Source organism: Oncorhynchus mykiss, chromosome 19, assembly GCF_013265735.2.
Source record: "Oncorhynchus mykiss isolate Arlee chromosome 19, USDA_OmykA_1.1, whole genome shotgun sequence".
Classification (NCBI taxonomy): domain Eukaryota; kingdom Metazoa; phylum Chordata; class Actinopteri; order Salmoniformes; family Salmonidae; genus Oncorhynchus; species Oncorhynchus mykiss.
In genome coordinates, this window is record NC_048583.1 from 1885398 (window position 1) to 1901521 (window position 16124).

Consider the following 16124-nt stretch of genomic DNA (forward strand, 5'->3'; position numbering starts at 1 on the left):
CCGGACGACGCTGGGACAACTGTGTGCCGTCCAATCACGGCCGGATGTGATACAGCCACTAGGGAGCCAGAGTTACAGTATAAAAGTTATATTCAGAGAGGATCAATCGGATAGTTGTTTCACAGTCTCTACCCTTCACCCCCCAAATCACAGTGTCAAAACTGACCCACAAAACATAAACAAACACAAAAAAAAATACAAATGTCCATGAACTTTTGTCGAGATTTAGAAAGTTGGACTAGAAGACAGCCTGTTAAGGTGTGTTTCCATTCAAATGTCTTGTGTTGATAACAACTGGACGTAGTGAGGTCACACCTACAACAACACATTTTGCGTGAGAATGGACTAATAGTTGCCATATTTTAATCATTCTCATGTGCCTAGTTGTTGCCACGGTGAAACGTCCACTCCTGTAGATCTGTAATAATTGGATGGTGAAACTTGCATTCAGCCAATCAGAAAAGCAAAGCGAGGGCAATTCAGGCATTCTTGAAAGTCAAGACAATCCCTTTCCCTGCAAATGAACTTAAAAAACGTTGTCGTTTTAAAAAATAGATTTAGCAAGCAGTAGGCATTTAGAATGAACCGTAGGGTATGAACTGCTTTATAGTTGTGTGATGACATCACGTGCCCCGTGTGTACCTTTTATAAGTTATTCGGCAATCATCGTTGATTTGAAAAAAAAAAAACACAGTTTCGATCATTTGTCGCAATGAAGAAAGTCAGACAAAATAAAACTCCACCCCTTGTGGAAAATGAAAAGTCGTTCATTGGAACGTCTCTCCCAGAGCTGCCGTTGGTCTTCGCCACATTGCTTTTGTGTAACTAGCCCGGGTCACTGGAAACTGCCGAGTGTCTGGCCATTTTTTTTACCAGCAACACAATGCTTTATGATGTCATAATGGGTGTTCTTTCTGTTGTTGTTGTTGTTGTTGTTGCATGTTTTTCGACCATCCTCCCGTCTCCAAAATCCTTCGAGTCCTCAGCAGAAACACAAAATGTCCGCCCGACCAAACAAAACCCTTTGCCTCAACATGGCCCCTCAGCAGCCTCCTGTGATGCTCACCCACTCATCCACCCATGGCTGTCCTCAGCAGCCTCCTGTGATGCTCACCCACTCATCCACCCATGGCCGTCCTCAGCAGCCTCCTGTGATGCTCACCCACTCATCCACCCATGGCCGTCCTCAGCAGCCTTCTGCGATGCTCACCCACTCATCCACCCATGGCCCCTCAGCAGCCTCCTGCGATGCTCACCCACTCATCCACCCATGGCTGTCCTCAGTTTCCATCGCCCCCCTCTGTTCAACAGCTGGTGTCCAGAAGCTGCTTGTTCACCACCGCCTCCTTGGCCTCCATGCAGTCCTTTTTACTCTCTTCTTTCTTAAGCCTGGTCAGCGCTGTCACTTTGGCCTGCGACCTCTTGATCTGAAACACGTCCCACCTCTCCGACAGCAGGCCCTTGTTGAAGATGACGGAGGTGACGCCGGAGGCGACGAGGATGGAGCAGAGAGACGTCAGCATGATGGTGGTACGGAACGGGAAGAACTGGGTCATCACGCCCTCCGCGTCCTTCCTGAACCCAGGGAAGTGGATGACAGGGGGAAGGTTGATGAGGGGTTCCCCACTCAGGATACGGAGGACCAACGCTAGGAGATACCCCACACTGGCACCGTAGCCGTTGGACACCTAGCGGAATGAATGAACCAATCACTAGATAGATGAATAGATACTGTAGATGGATATCACGACATGGAGAATTCACAAATAATCTCTACATACATCCACCCCAGGAGGCTGGTGGCACTATCATTGGGGAGGACGTGCTGGTGGTAATGGCTGGAGCGGAATAGGTGGAATGGTATCAAACACACGGTTTACAGGTGTTTGATGCAAGTCCATTTGCTCCGATTGGGCCATTATTATGAGCCGTTCTCCCCTCAGCAGCCTCCTGTGATGCTCACCCACTCATCCACCCATGGCCCCTCAGCAGCCTCCTGTGATGCTCACCCACTCATCCACCCCTACCTTGAAGAAGAGGACACAGACAAGCTGTGGGAACATGATTGTGTATGACATGTCGACGCCCACCAGCCAGAAAACCAGGACACTGTTATCCAGGAAGGTCAGGGCCGTCCCCGCCAGGCCACACACCACCACCGAGGTACGGATCACCCACTGCATCTCCCTGTCTGAGGCCTGGAGGAGAGATAGACACAAGATGGAGGCACAGTGGTCAGCACAGATCAAGACAGATCCAAGATGGAGCCACAGTGGTCAGGACAGATCCAAGATGGAGGCACAGTGGTTAGGAGAAACACAATACATGAATTCAGGAAGCGGATGATGCTGCCTGGTCAGAAAGAGGATGATGCTGTCTGGTCAGAAAGAGGATGATGCTGTCTGGTCAGAAAGAGGATGATGCTGTCTGGTCAGAAAGAGGATGACGCTGTCTGGTCAGAAAGAGGATGATGCTGTCTGGTCAGAAAGAGGATGATGCTGTCTGGTCAGAAAGAGGATGATGCTGTCTGGTCAGAAAGAGGATGATGCTGTCTGGTCAGAAAGAGAGTGACGCTGTCTGGTCAGAAAGAGGATGACGCTGTCTGGTCAGAAAGAGGATGATGCTGTCTAGTCAGAAAGAGGATGATGCTGTCTGGTCAGAAAGAGGATGATGCTGTCTGGTCAGAAAGAGGATGATGCTGTCTGGTCAGAAAGAGGATGATGCTGTCTGGTCAGAAAGAGGATGATGCTGTCTGGTCAGAAAGAGGATGATGCTGTCTGGTCAGAAAGAGGATGATGCTGTCTGGTCAGAAAGAGGATGATGCTGTCTGGTCAGAAAGAGGATGATGCTGTCTGGTCAGAAAGAGGATGACGCTGTCTGGTCAGAAAGAGGATGACGCTGTCTGGTCAGAAAGAGGATGACGCTGTCTGGTCAGAAAGAGGATGACGCTGTCTGGTCAGAAAGAGGATGATGCTGTCTGGTCAGAAAGAGGACGATGCTGTCTGGTCAGAAAGAGGACGATGCTGTCTGGTCAGAAAGAGGACGATGCTGTCTGGTCAGAAAGAGGATGATGCTGTCTGGTCAGAAAGAGGACGATGCTGTCTGGTCAGAAAGAGGATGATGCTGTCTGGTCAGAAAGAGGACGATGTTGTCTGGTCAGAAAGATGATGATGCTGTCTGGTCAGAAAGAGGACGATGCTGTCTGGTCAGAAAGAGGACGATGCTGTCTGGTCAGAAAGAGGACGATGCTGTCTGGTCAGAAAGAGGACGATGCTGTCTGGTCAGAAAGATGATGATGCTGTCTGGTCAGAAAGAGTACGATGCTGTCTGGTCAGAAAGAGGACGATGCTGTCTGGTCAGAAAGAGGACGATGCTGTCTGGTCAGAAAGAGGATGATGCTGTCTGGTCAGAAAGAGGACGATGCTGTCTGGTCAGAAAGAGGATGATGCTGTCTGGTCAGAAAGAGGACGATGTTGTCTGGTCAGAAAGATGATGATGCTGTCTGGTCAACATGTTGTCCTTAGGATTCAACTCACTGCTCCTAGCGTGTCTGTCTGTCTGTCTGTCTGTCTGTCTGTCTGTCTGTCTGTCTGTCTGTCTGTCTGTCTGTCTGTCTGTCTGTCAGTCAATAGGCCCCATTACTTCTCGAAGCCGGCAGTAGGCATGTGTGTGTAATATAGTGGTTAGATAATCTGGCAGTAGGTATGTGTGTGTATAATATGTAATATAGTGATTGGCTGTAAATATCATGCATCTGCCCACACAACACAAGGTTGTCTATACATAATGCTCTTAACCAATCAAAAGCCCTCATTTTCAGACCCCCAACAGAGAAAAACAGGAACGAAAAACATATTTCCCAAGATACATTTGAATTCAAAACCCTCCAAAAAATATTAAATCCTCTGTCTCCTAGAACAGCAGGAGGGCCAAATGGAGACGTGTGTGTGTGTGTGTGTGTGTGTGTGTGTGTGTGTGTGTGTGTGTGTGTGTGTGTGTGTGTGTGTGCGTGCGTGTGCGTGTGCGTGTTTTCATACAAGTGAGTGTGTCAAAATAGAAGTGCTTGCTTCTATTCTGTGGTTGTTTTGCCAACAGTCTGTTTTCTGTCTCAATGTATGCTAGTGTTTTTGATGTCTGTCTGAGTTTCGGTGGTTCTGTGACGTTTTATGACGACTTATTGGTGTTTGTGACATTTTAAGAGCCCTTTTAGGATGACTTTCTAACGTCACAATAACGTCATAAAAATTTAAAAAAATCCACTGATGGGTTTTGTGACGTTGAAGTAACGTTGAAACAACAATGAAGTGACGTTTTGTAATGTTCTCCGACCTGATTCCTGATGATGTTCTTGTAGATGTTGGAGGAGAACATGGAGGCGGAGCTGAGGAGGGCGGAGTCCATGGATGACATCACGGCGGCAGCGACGGCCCCGATGCCGATGACGGACACGTAGGAGGGGGTGAGGTACTGCAGGGCGATGGGGAGGATGGACCCGGCCTGGCCACGCTCGTATGGGGTCGGAGAACCGTAGCTAGTCAGGTTCCAGTCTGAACAACACATAAATTAACATTAGTCATTGGTCCAGTCTGAACAACACATAAATTAACCTTAGTCATTGGTCCAGTTTGTGAAATAATCTTTTTATTTTAGGTTCACAAACCCTCACGGACCCTTTTCTAGTGCAACAACTGGCTGCTGTGTGGCAATGTTGTGCTTGTTGCATAAAAACAGACACTTCCTGTGGAGTTGTACTGTTCGGTCACATACCCTCACTACGGTGTGTGTGTGTGTGTGTGTGTGGTGTGTGTGCTGTGTGTGTGTGTGGTGTGTGTGTGTGGTGTGTGTGTGGCGTGTGTGTGTGTGTGGTGTGTGGCGCGTGTGCGTGTGTGCGGCGTGTGGTGTGTGGTGCGTGTGTTACCTGTGGATGCAGCGACAGCCCCCACCAAGACAGACGGGATGCCCAGCACCAGGCAGAAAGCTGAGGAGGCGAAGCAGGTGACCTGAGCCTGGGTGTAGGACGACGCTGATAGGATCCTCTGGTAGAAGGCCTGATAGGCCAGGCCTCCCAGAGCCTGAGAACACAACATCTCATCACTAACAAGTGCTAAGTGGCATAAACAAATTCATCTGTGTGGGTTTGAGGCCATTATTAAATTACACCAATGTGTATTGTCCTACACCTTCATCAAGGTCTCTGTTTTGTCATTTAGAGAATATAGTGATTTTTTTAACCTTTATTTAACTAGGCAAGTCAGTTAAGAACAAATCCTTATTTTCAATGACAGCCTAGGAACAGTGGGTTAACTGGTCTAGGAACAGTGGGTTAACTGGTCTAGGAACAGTGGGTTAACTGGTCTAGGAACAGTGGGTTAACTGCCTGTTCAGGGGCAGAACAACAGATGTTTTATTTTGTCAGCTCTGGGGTTTGAATTTGCAACCTTCTGGTTATTAGTCCAACACTCTAACCACTAGGCTACCCTGCCGCCTCTACACTCTAACCACTAGGCTACCCTGCCGCCTCTACACTCTAACCACTAGGCTACCCTGCCGCCTCTACACTCTAACCACTAGGCTACCCTGCCACCTCTACACTCTAACCACTAGGCTACCCTGCCGCCTCTACACTCTAACCACTAGGCTACCCTGCCGCCTCTACACTCTAACCACTAGGCTACCCTGCCGCCTCTACACTCTAACCACTAGGCTACCCTGCCGCCTCTACACTCTAACCACTAGGCTACCCTGCCGCCTCTACACTCTAACCACTAGGCTACCCTGCCGCCTCTACACTCTAACCACTAGGCTACCCTGCCGCCTCTACACTCTAACCACTAGGCTACCCTGCCGCCTCTACACTCTAACCACTAGGCTACCCTGCCGCCTCTACACTCTAACCACTAGGCTACCCTGCCGCCTCTACACTCTAACCACTAGGCTACCCTGCCGCCTCTACACTCTAACCACTAGGCTACCCTGCCGCCTCTACACTCTAACCACTAGGCTACCCTGCCGCCTCTACACTCTAACCACTAGGCTACCCTGCCGCCTCTACACTCTAACCACTAGGCTACCCTGCCGCCTCTACACTCTAACCACTAGGCTACCCTGCCGCCTCTACACTCTAACCACTAGGCTACCCTGCCGCCTCTACACTCTAACCACTAGGCTACCCTGCCGCCTCTACACTCTAACCACTAGGCTACCCTGCCGCCTCTACACTCTAACCACTAGGCTACCCTGCCGCCTCTACACTCTAACCACTAAGCTACCCTGCCGCCTCTACACTCTAACCACTAGGCTACCCTGCCGCCTCTACACTCTAACCACTAGGCTACCCTGCCTCATAATGACTTTTGTAATTCTTCAACACTAGGACTTCAATATAACATCTTGAGTTGTTCTGTTATTAAATGGAAACATGCTGATCTGAATGTGGTTCCCGGTTTTGATGACACATACACATTAAAAGACTGTAGAATGAATGTGCCATAATTAGCCACACCCATTAGCCACACCCATTAGCCACACCCATTAGCCACACCCATTAGCCACACCCATTAGCCACACCCCTACAATTGTAATCAGGAAGTGGGATTGCATTCCTCTGCATCGCGGCCACATGGTGAGTCTGCCAACATTTCAAAGAACATTTGTGAACAAGTTAATAAATCTTCCGTATTTTTTAAGAAGTATCAATACTGAAAATATATATTTCTAGTGGTTTTGGGACTAAAAATGTGTTTTTGGGGGGATGTATATCAGTCCAAAATATAGCTGCTCGTCATATCTTAGCTATGGGGAATAATTTAAAGTCCAAAATAAGTTTAAATTATCAAAACTAAAATGGTCACAATCTAAACAATGTGATTGGTTTTGATTATGACACTTGATTGTTACTCCAATGGTATTTCTTTACATCGGTTTGAAAAACATCTGCTGTGATAATCTACATTAAACACGTACATTATTATTTATTAAGGACAGTCGGGGACATCCGTAAGGTGCCAACATGATTATTTATTAAGGACAGTCGGGGACATCCGTAAGGTGGCAACATGATTATTTATTAAGGACAGTCAGGGACATCCGTAAGGTGCCAACATGATTATTTATTAAGGACTGTCAGGGACATCCGTAAGGTGGCAACATGATTATTTATTAAGGACAGTCGGGGACATCCGTAAGGTGGCAACATGATTATTTATTAAGGACAGTCGGGGACATCCGTAAGGTGGCAACATGATTATTTATTAAGGACAGTCAGGGACATCCGTAAGGTGCCAACATGATTATTTATTAAGGACAGTCGGGGACATCCGTAAGGTGGCAACATGATTATTTATTAAGGACAGTCAGGGACATCCGTAAGGTGCCAACATGATAATTTATTAAGGACTGTCAGGGACATCCGTAAGGTGGCAACATGATTATTTATTAAGGACAGTCGGGGACATCCGTAAGGTGGCAACATGATTATTTATTAAGGACAGTCGGGGACATCCGTAAGGTGGCAACATGATTATTTATTAAGGACAGTCAGGGACATCCGTAAGGTGGCAACATTATTATTTATTAAGGACAGTCAGGGACATCCGTAAGGTGGCAACATTATTATTTATTAAGGACAGTCAGGGACATCCGTAAGGTGGCAACATGATTATTTATTAAGGACAGTCAGGGACATCCGTAAGGTGGCAACATTATTATTTATTAAGGACAGTCAGGGACATCCGTAAGGTGGCAACATTATTATTTATTAAGGACAGTCAGGGACATCCGTAAGGTGGCAACATGATTATTTATTAAGGACAGTCAGGGACATCCGTAAGGTGGCAACATTATTATTTATTAAGGACAGTCAGGGACATCCGTAAGGTGGCAACATTATTATTTATTAAGGACAGTCAGGGACATCTGTAAGGTGCCAACATGATTATTTATTAAGGACAGTCAGGGACATCCGTAAGGTGGCAACATTATTATTTATTAAGGACAGTCAGGGACATCCGTAAGGTGCCAACATTATTATTTATTAAGGACAGTCAGGGACATCCGTAAGGTGCCAACATGATTATTTATTAAGGACAGTCAGGGACATCCGTAAGGTGGCAACATGACTATTTATTAAGGACAGTCAGGGACATCCGTAAGGTGCCAACATGACTATTTATTAAGGACAGTCAGGGACATCCGTAAGGTGCCAACATGACTATTTATTAAGGACAGTCAGGGACATCCGTAAGGTGCCAACATGATTATTTATTAAGGACAGTCAGGGACATCCGTAAGGTGGCAACATGATTATATATTAAGGACAGTCAGGGACATCCGTAAGGAGGCAACATGATTATTTATTAAGGACAGTCAGGGACATCCGTAAGGTGCCAACATGACTATTTATTAAGGACAGTCAGGGACATCCGTAAGGTGCCAACATGATTATTTATTAAGGACAGTCAGGGACATCCGTAAGGTGCCAACATGACTATTTATTAAGGACAGTCAGGGACATCCGTAAGGTGCCAACATGATTATTTATTAAGGACAGTCAGGGACATCCGTAAGGTGGCAACATTATTATTTATTAAGGACAGTCAGGGACATCCGTAAGGAGGCAACATGATTATTTATTAAGGACAGTCAGGGACATCCGTAAGGTGGCAACATGATTATTTATTAAGGACAGTCAGGGACATCCGTAAGGTGCCAACATGATTATTTATTAAGGACAGTCGGGGACATCCGTAAGGTGGCAACATGATTATTTATTAAGGACAGTCGGGGACATCCATAAGGTGGCAACATTATTATTTATTAAGGACAGTCAGGGACATCCGTAAGGAGGCAACATGATTATTTATTAAGGACAGTCAGGGACATCCATAAGGTGGCAACATTATTATTTATTAAGGACAGTCGGGGACATCCGTAAGTTGGCAACATTATTATTTATTAAGGACAGTCAGGGACATCCGTAAGGAGGCAACATGATTATTTATTAAGGACAGTCAGGGACATCTGTAAGGTGGCAACATGATTATTTATTAAGGACAGTCAGGGACATCCGTAAGGAGGCAACATGATTATTTATTAAGGACAGTCAGGGACATCTGTAAGGTGGCAACATGATTATTTATTAAGGACAGTCAGGGACATCCGTAAGGAGGCAACATGATTATTTATTAAGGACAGTCAGGGACATCCGTAAGGTGGCAACATTATTATTTATTAAGGACAGTCGGGGACATCCGTAAGGTGGCAACATTATTATTTATTAAGGACAGTCAGGGACATCCGTAAGGTGGCAACATGATTATTTATTAAGGACAGTCGGGGACATCCGTAAGGTGCCAACATTATTATTTATTAAGGACAGTCAGGGACATCTGTAAGGTGGCAACATTATTATTTATTAAGGACAGTCGGGGACATCCGTAAGGTGCCAACATGATTATTTATTAAGGACAGTCAGGGACATCCGTAAGGTGGCAACATGATTATTTATTAAGGATAGTCAGGGACATCCGTAAGGTCCCAACATGATTATTTATTAAGGACAGTCAGGGACATCCGTAAGGTGCCAACATGACTATTTATTAAGGACAGTCAGGGACATCCGTAAGGTGCCAACATGATTATTTATTAAGGACAGTCAGGGACATCCGTAAGGTGGCAACATGATTATATATTAAGGACAGTCAGGGACATCCGTAAGGAGGCAACATGATTATTTATTAAGGACAGTCAGGGACATCCGTAAGGTGCCAACATGACTATTTATTAAGGACAGTCAGGGACATCCGTAAGGAGGCAACATGATTATTTATTAAGGACAGTCAGGGACATCCGTAAGGTGGCAACATTATTATTTATTAAGGACAGTCGGGGACATCCGTAAGTTGGCAACATTATTATTTATTAAGGACAGTCAGGGACATCCGTAAGGAGGCAACATGATTATTTATTAAGGACAGTCAGGGACATCCGTAAGGTGGCAACATGATTATTTATTAAGGACAGTCGGGGACATCCGTAAGGAGGCAACATGATTATTTATTAAGGACAGTCAGGGACATCCGTAAGGTGGCAACATTATTATTTATTAAGGACAGTCGGGGACATCCGTAAGGTGGCAACATTATTATTTATTAAGGACAGTCAGGGACATCCGTAAGGTGGCAACATGATTATTTATTAAGGACAGTCAGGGACATCCGTAAGGTGCCAACATTATTATTTATTAAGGACAGTCAGGGACATCTGTAAGGTGGCAACATGATTATTTATTAAGGACAGTCGGGGACATCCGTAAGGTGCCAACATGATTATTTATTAAGGACAGTCAGGGACATCCGTAAGGTGGCAACATGATTATTTATTAAGGATAGTCAGGGACATCCGTAAGGTGCCAACATGATTATTTATTAAGGACAGTCAGGGACATCCGTAAGGTGCCAACATGACTATTTATTAAGGACAGTCAGGGACATCCGTAAGGTGCCAACATGATTATTTATTAAGGACAGTCAGGGACATCCGTAAGGTGGCAACATGATTATATATTAAGGACAGTCAGGGACATCCGTAAGGAGGCAACATGATTATTTATTAAGGACAGTCAGGGACATCCGTAAGGTGCCAACATGACTATTTATTAAGGACAGTCAGGGACATCCGTAAGGTGCCAACATGATTATTTATTAAGGACAGTCAGGGACATCCGTAAGGTGCCAACATGACTATTTATTAAGGACAGTCAGGGACATCCGTAAGGTGCCAACATGATTATTTATTAAGGACAGTCAGGGACATCCGTAAGGTGCCAACATGACTATTTATTAAGGACAGTCAGGGACATCCGTAAGGTGGCAACATTATTATTTATTAAGGACAGTCAGGGACATCCGTAAGGAGGCAACATGATTATTTATTAAGGACAGTCAGGGACATCCGTAAGGTGGCAACATGATTATTTATTAAGGACAGTCAGGGACATCCGTAAGGTGCCAACATGATTATTTATTAAGGACAGTCGGGGACATCCGTAAGGTGGCAACATGATTATTTATTAAGGACAGTCGGGGACATCCATAAGGTGGCAACATTATTATTTATTAAGGACAGTCAGGGACATCCGTAAGGAGGCAACATGATTATTTATTAAGGACAGTCAGGGACATCCATAAGGTGGCAACATTATTATTTATTAAGGACAGTCGGGGACATCCGTAAGTTGGCAACATTATTATTTATTAAGGACAGTCAGGGACATCCGTAAGGAGGCAACATGATTATTTATTAAGGACAGTCAGGGACATCCGTAAGGTGGCAACATGATTATTTATTAAGGACAGTCAGGGACATCCGTAAGGAGGCAACATGATTATTTATTAAGGACAGTCAGGGACATCCGTAAGGTGGCAACATTATTATTTATTAAGGACAGTCGGGGACATCCGTAAGGTGGCAACATTATTATTTATTAAGGACAGTCAGGGACATCCGTAAGGTGGCAACATTATTATTTATTAAGGACAGTCAGGGACATCCGTAAGGTGGCAACATGATTATTTATTAAGGACAGTCAGGGACATCCGTAAGGTGCCAACATTATTATTTATTAAGGACAGTCAGGGACATCTGTAAGGTGGCAACATGATTATTTATTAAGGACAGTCGGGGACATCCGTAAGGTGCCAACATGATTATTTATTAAGGACAGTCAGGGACATCCGTAAGGTGGCAACATGATTATTTGTAGAGTTATTAAGGACAGTTGGGGACATCTGTAAGGTGGCAACATGATTATTTATTAAGGACAGTCGGGGACATCCGTAAGGTGGCAACATGATTATTTATTAAGGACAGTCGGGGACATCCGTAAGGTGGCAACATGATTATTTGTAGAGTTATTAAGGACAGTTGGGGACATCCGTAAGGTGGCAACATGATTATTTATTAAGGACAGTCGGGACATCCGTAAGGAGGCAACATGATTATTTGTAGAGTTATTAAGGACAGTTGGGGACATCTGTAAGGTGGCAACATGATTTGAAGTACAGCAGATAGACAGAGATCTTCTCTGAGAACAGAGTGGATAAAAACAGACCCTGTGCGATATAGAGGATATCTGAAAACAAAGGGAAAGAAATGCTAAAAGAAAGGAAGAAGGGAAAGGTCAAATTAGTTTTGTGGGTTTTTTTCTGAGAGGGAGAAGAGGTAGATAGAGGTCAAGTCAAAGACAACACAGTGCAGCAGTGAAAAGGCCCAAAGACGGAGCCAGAGGATCCCAGAGAGGAGAATGGAATGGCACGGCTATACCATGGTGGAGCAGGGGCTCCCAGAGAGGAGAATGGAATGGCACGGCTATACCATGGTGGAGCAGGGGCTCCCAGAGAGGAGAATGGAATGGCACGGCTGTACCATGGTGGAGCAGGGGCTCCCAGAGAGGAGAATGGAATGGCACGGCTATACCATGGTGGAGCAGGGGCTCCCAGAGAGGAGAATGGAATGGCACAGCTATACCATGGTGCAGCAGGGACTCTCTAGAGGAGAATGGAATGGCACGGCTATACCATGGTGCAGCAGGGGCTCTCTAGTGGAGAATTCACCTGCCCCTCATGTGGCAAACCATGTGGTTCTCGCATGGGCCTGCACAGCCACATGCAACGGCACAAACGCAACCTCATCAACAACCACAATTGGTAGCAGTGTCATCATCAACATCGACGGCAGCTGCAAGTTAGTGTGTGTACCTACGTCTGTGCGTGCGTCTGTGTGTTTTCGGTCACTCACCAAGACCATGAAGTCGTCAATCCACTTCCCCGCGTCTCTAAGCTCCAGCTTGCCGACCCAGGGGGCCTGGAACGTCTCGTTGAATGCGGTCAGAGTGATGTCCATGGAGTTTGGGTTGGTCATCATAAATGGCACACAGATCCACTGTGAGAGGAGAGTAGAGGTGAGGGGAGGGGGGGGGGAGGTGATAAAAGGGGACGGGAAGGGAGGAGAGGGGGAGGAGTTAGGGTTGGTCATCACAACAGATCCACTGTGACAACAACATGAGGATCAGTGAGTATTCTACTTCCAGAACATTTCAAGTTAAGTAGCTCAAATTGTTTTCACTGCACTCCCTAAAATACATGTCCTCCAACCTACGGTAGAAAGCTGACACATGTCCTCCAACCTACAGTAGAAAGCTGACACATGTCCTCCAACCTACGGTAGAAAGCTGACACGTGTCCTCCAACCTACGGTAGAAAGCTGACACATGTCCTCCAACCTACGGTAGAAAGCTGACATACATGTCCTCCAACCTACGGTAGAAAGCTGACATACATGTCCTCCAACCTACGGTAGAAAGCTGACATACATGTCCTCCAACCTACGGTAGAAAGCTAACACATACATGTCCTCCAACCTACGGTAGAAAGCTGACACATACATGTCCTCCAACCTACGGTAGAAAGCTGACACATGTCCTCCAACCTACGGTAGAAAGCTGACATACATGTCCTCCAACCTACGGTAGAAAGCTGACATACATGTCCTCCAACCTACGTTAGAAAGCTGACATACATGTCCTCCAACCTACGTTAGAAAGCTGACACATACATGTCCTCCAACCTACGGTAGAAAGCTGACATACATGTCCTCCAACCTACGGTAGAAAGCTGACATACATGTCCTCCAACCTACGGTAGAAAGCTGACATACATGTCCTCCAACCTACGGTAGAAAGCTAACACATACATGTCCTCCAACCTACGGTAGAAAGCTGACATACATGTCCTCCAACCTACGGTAGAAAGCTGACACATGTCCTCCAACCTACGGTAGAAAGCTGACACATGTCCTCCAACCTATGGTAGAAAGCTGACACATGTCCTCCAACCTACGTTAGAAAGCTGACATACATGTCCTCCAACCTACGGTAGAAAGCTGACACATACATGTCCTCCAACCTACGGTAGAAAGCTGACATACATGTCCTCAAACCTACGGTAGAAAGCTGACACATACATGTCCTCCAACCTACGGTAGAAAGCTGACATACATGTCCTCCAACCTACGGTAGAAAGCTGACACATGTCCTCCAACCTACGGTAGAAAGCTGACACATACATGTCCTCCAACCTACGGTAGAAAGCTGACATACATGTCCTCAAACCTACGGTAGAAAGCTGACATACATGTCCTCCAACCTACGGTAGAAAGCTGACATACATGTCCTCAAACCTACGGTAGAAAGCTGACACATACACATTGTTAAAGGTCCAATGAGGCTGTTTCTTTTTTAAAATCTCAATATCGAATAATTAAGTCCTGGAATTGTTTTCAATTAAAATGGTAAAAAAGGAAACAAAAATCACTTAACCAATAATTTATCTGGGACTGTCTGGGAGTGGTCTGTTATTGTCCGAGAGGTTTGGAACTCTTTCTTATTGGTCTATTAACTCATTTCCCGCTTGGTGATGTCACCAGGCAGGCCAAAACTCCATCCTAGAACAACTAGCAGAAACTTCAGTCGGCTCTTACACTAAAATGGCATTATCATAATTTTCACAATTTCACAGTATTATTCCAGCCTAGTGTGGAAATATATATAAAACACAAGAAAATCTCGATTTGAATGCACTGGGCCTTTAAGTATACAGTGCCTTGCGAAAGTATTCGGCCCCCTTGAACTTTGCGACCTTTTGCCACATTTCAGGCTTCAAACATAAAGATATAAAACTTTTTTGGTTTAGAATCAACAACAAGTGGGACACAATCATGAAGTGGAACGACATTTATATTTCAAACTTTTTTAACAAATCAAAAACTGAAAAACTGGGCGTGCAAAATTATTCAGCCCCCTTAAGTTAATACTTTGTAGCGCCACCTTTTGCTGCGATTACAGCTGTAAGTCGCTTGGGGTATGTCTCTATCAGTTTTGCACATCGAGAGACTGAAATGTTTTCCCATTCCTCCTTGCAAAACAGCTCGAGCTCAGTGAGGTTGGATGGAGAGCATTTGTGAACAGCAGTTTTCAGTTCTTTCCACAGATTCTCGATTGGATTCAGGTCTGGACTGTGACTTGGCCATTCTAACACCTGGATATGTTTATTTTTGAACCATTCCATTGTAGATTTTGCTTTATGTTTTGGATCATTGTCTTGTTGGAAGACAAATCTCCATCCCATTCTCAGGTCTTTTGCAGACTCCATCAGGTTTTCTTCCAGAATGGTCCTGTATTTGGCTCCATCCATCTTCCCATCAATTTTAACCATCTTCCCTGTCCCTGCTGAAGAAAAGCAGGCCCAAACCATGATGCTGCCACCACCATGTTTGACAGTGGGGATGGTGTGTTCAGCTGTGTTGCTTTTACGCCAAACATAACGTGTTGTATTGTTGCCAAAAAGTTCAATTTTGGTTTCATCTGACCAGAGCACCTTCTTCCACATGTTTGGTGTGTCTCCCAGGTGGCTTGTGGCAAACTTTAAACGACACTTTTTATGGATATCTTTAAGAAATGGCTTTCTTCTTGCCACTCTTCCATAAAGGCCAGATTTGTGCAATATACGACTGATTGTTGTCCTATGGACAGAGTCTCCCACCTCAGCTGTAGATCTCTGCAGTTCATCCAGAGTGATCATGGGCCTCTTGGCTGCATCTCTGATCAGTCTTCTCCTTGTATGAGCTGAAAGTTTAGAGGGACGGCCAGGTCTTGGTAGATTTGCAGTGGTCTGATACTCCTTCCATTTCAATATTATCGCTTGCACAGTGCTCCTTGGGATGTTTAAAGCTTGGGAAATCTTTTTGTATCCAAATCCGGCTTTAAACTTCTTCACAACAGTATCTCGGACCTGCCTGGTGTGTTCCTTGTTCTTCATGATGCTCTCTGCGCTTTTAACGGACCTCTGAGACTATCACAGTGCAGGTGCATTTATACGGAGACGTGATTACACACAGGTGGATTGTATTTATCATCATTAGTCATTTAGGTCAACATTGGATCATTCAGAGATCCTCACTGAACTTCTGGAGAGAGTTTGCTGCACTGAAAGTAAAGGGGCTGAATAATTTTGCACACCCAATTTTTCAGTTTTTGATTTGTTAAAAAAGTTTGAAATATCCAATAAATG

At 45.2% G+C, this 16124-nt stretch overlaps 1 protein-coding gene across 2 annotated transcripts in view; it reads right to left on the reverse strand.

Moving 5' to 3' along the window:
• Nucleotides 1-923: 923 nt before the first annotated feature.
• Nucleotides 924-16124, reverse strand: part of LOC110513305 (high affinity choline transporter 1) — a 40006-nt gene continuing 24805 nt past the window's right edge. For both annotated transcript variants that reach the window (XM_036953908.1, XM_036953907.1), the window contains 5 exons: nucleotides 12796-12939; nucleotides 4919-5072; nucleotides 4330-4547; nucleotides 2028-2198; nucleotides 924-1688 (listed from right to left, as the gene is read on the reverse strand). In XM_036953908.1, coding sequence (XP_036809803.1) covers nucleotides 1305-1688; nucleotides 2028-2198; nucleotides 4330-4547; nucleotides 4919-5072; nucleotides 12796-12939 — 1071 coding nt within the window. In that variant the 3' untranslated portion in view covers nucleotides 924-1304. The remainder of the gene's footprint in view (nucleotides 1689-2027; nucleotides 2199-4329; nucleotides 4548-4918; nucleotides 5073-12795; nucleotides 12940-16124) is intronic.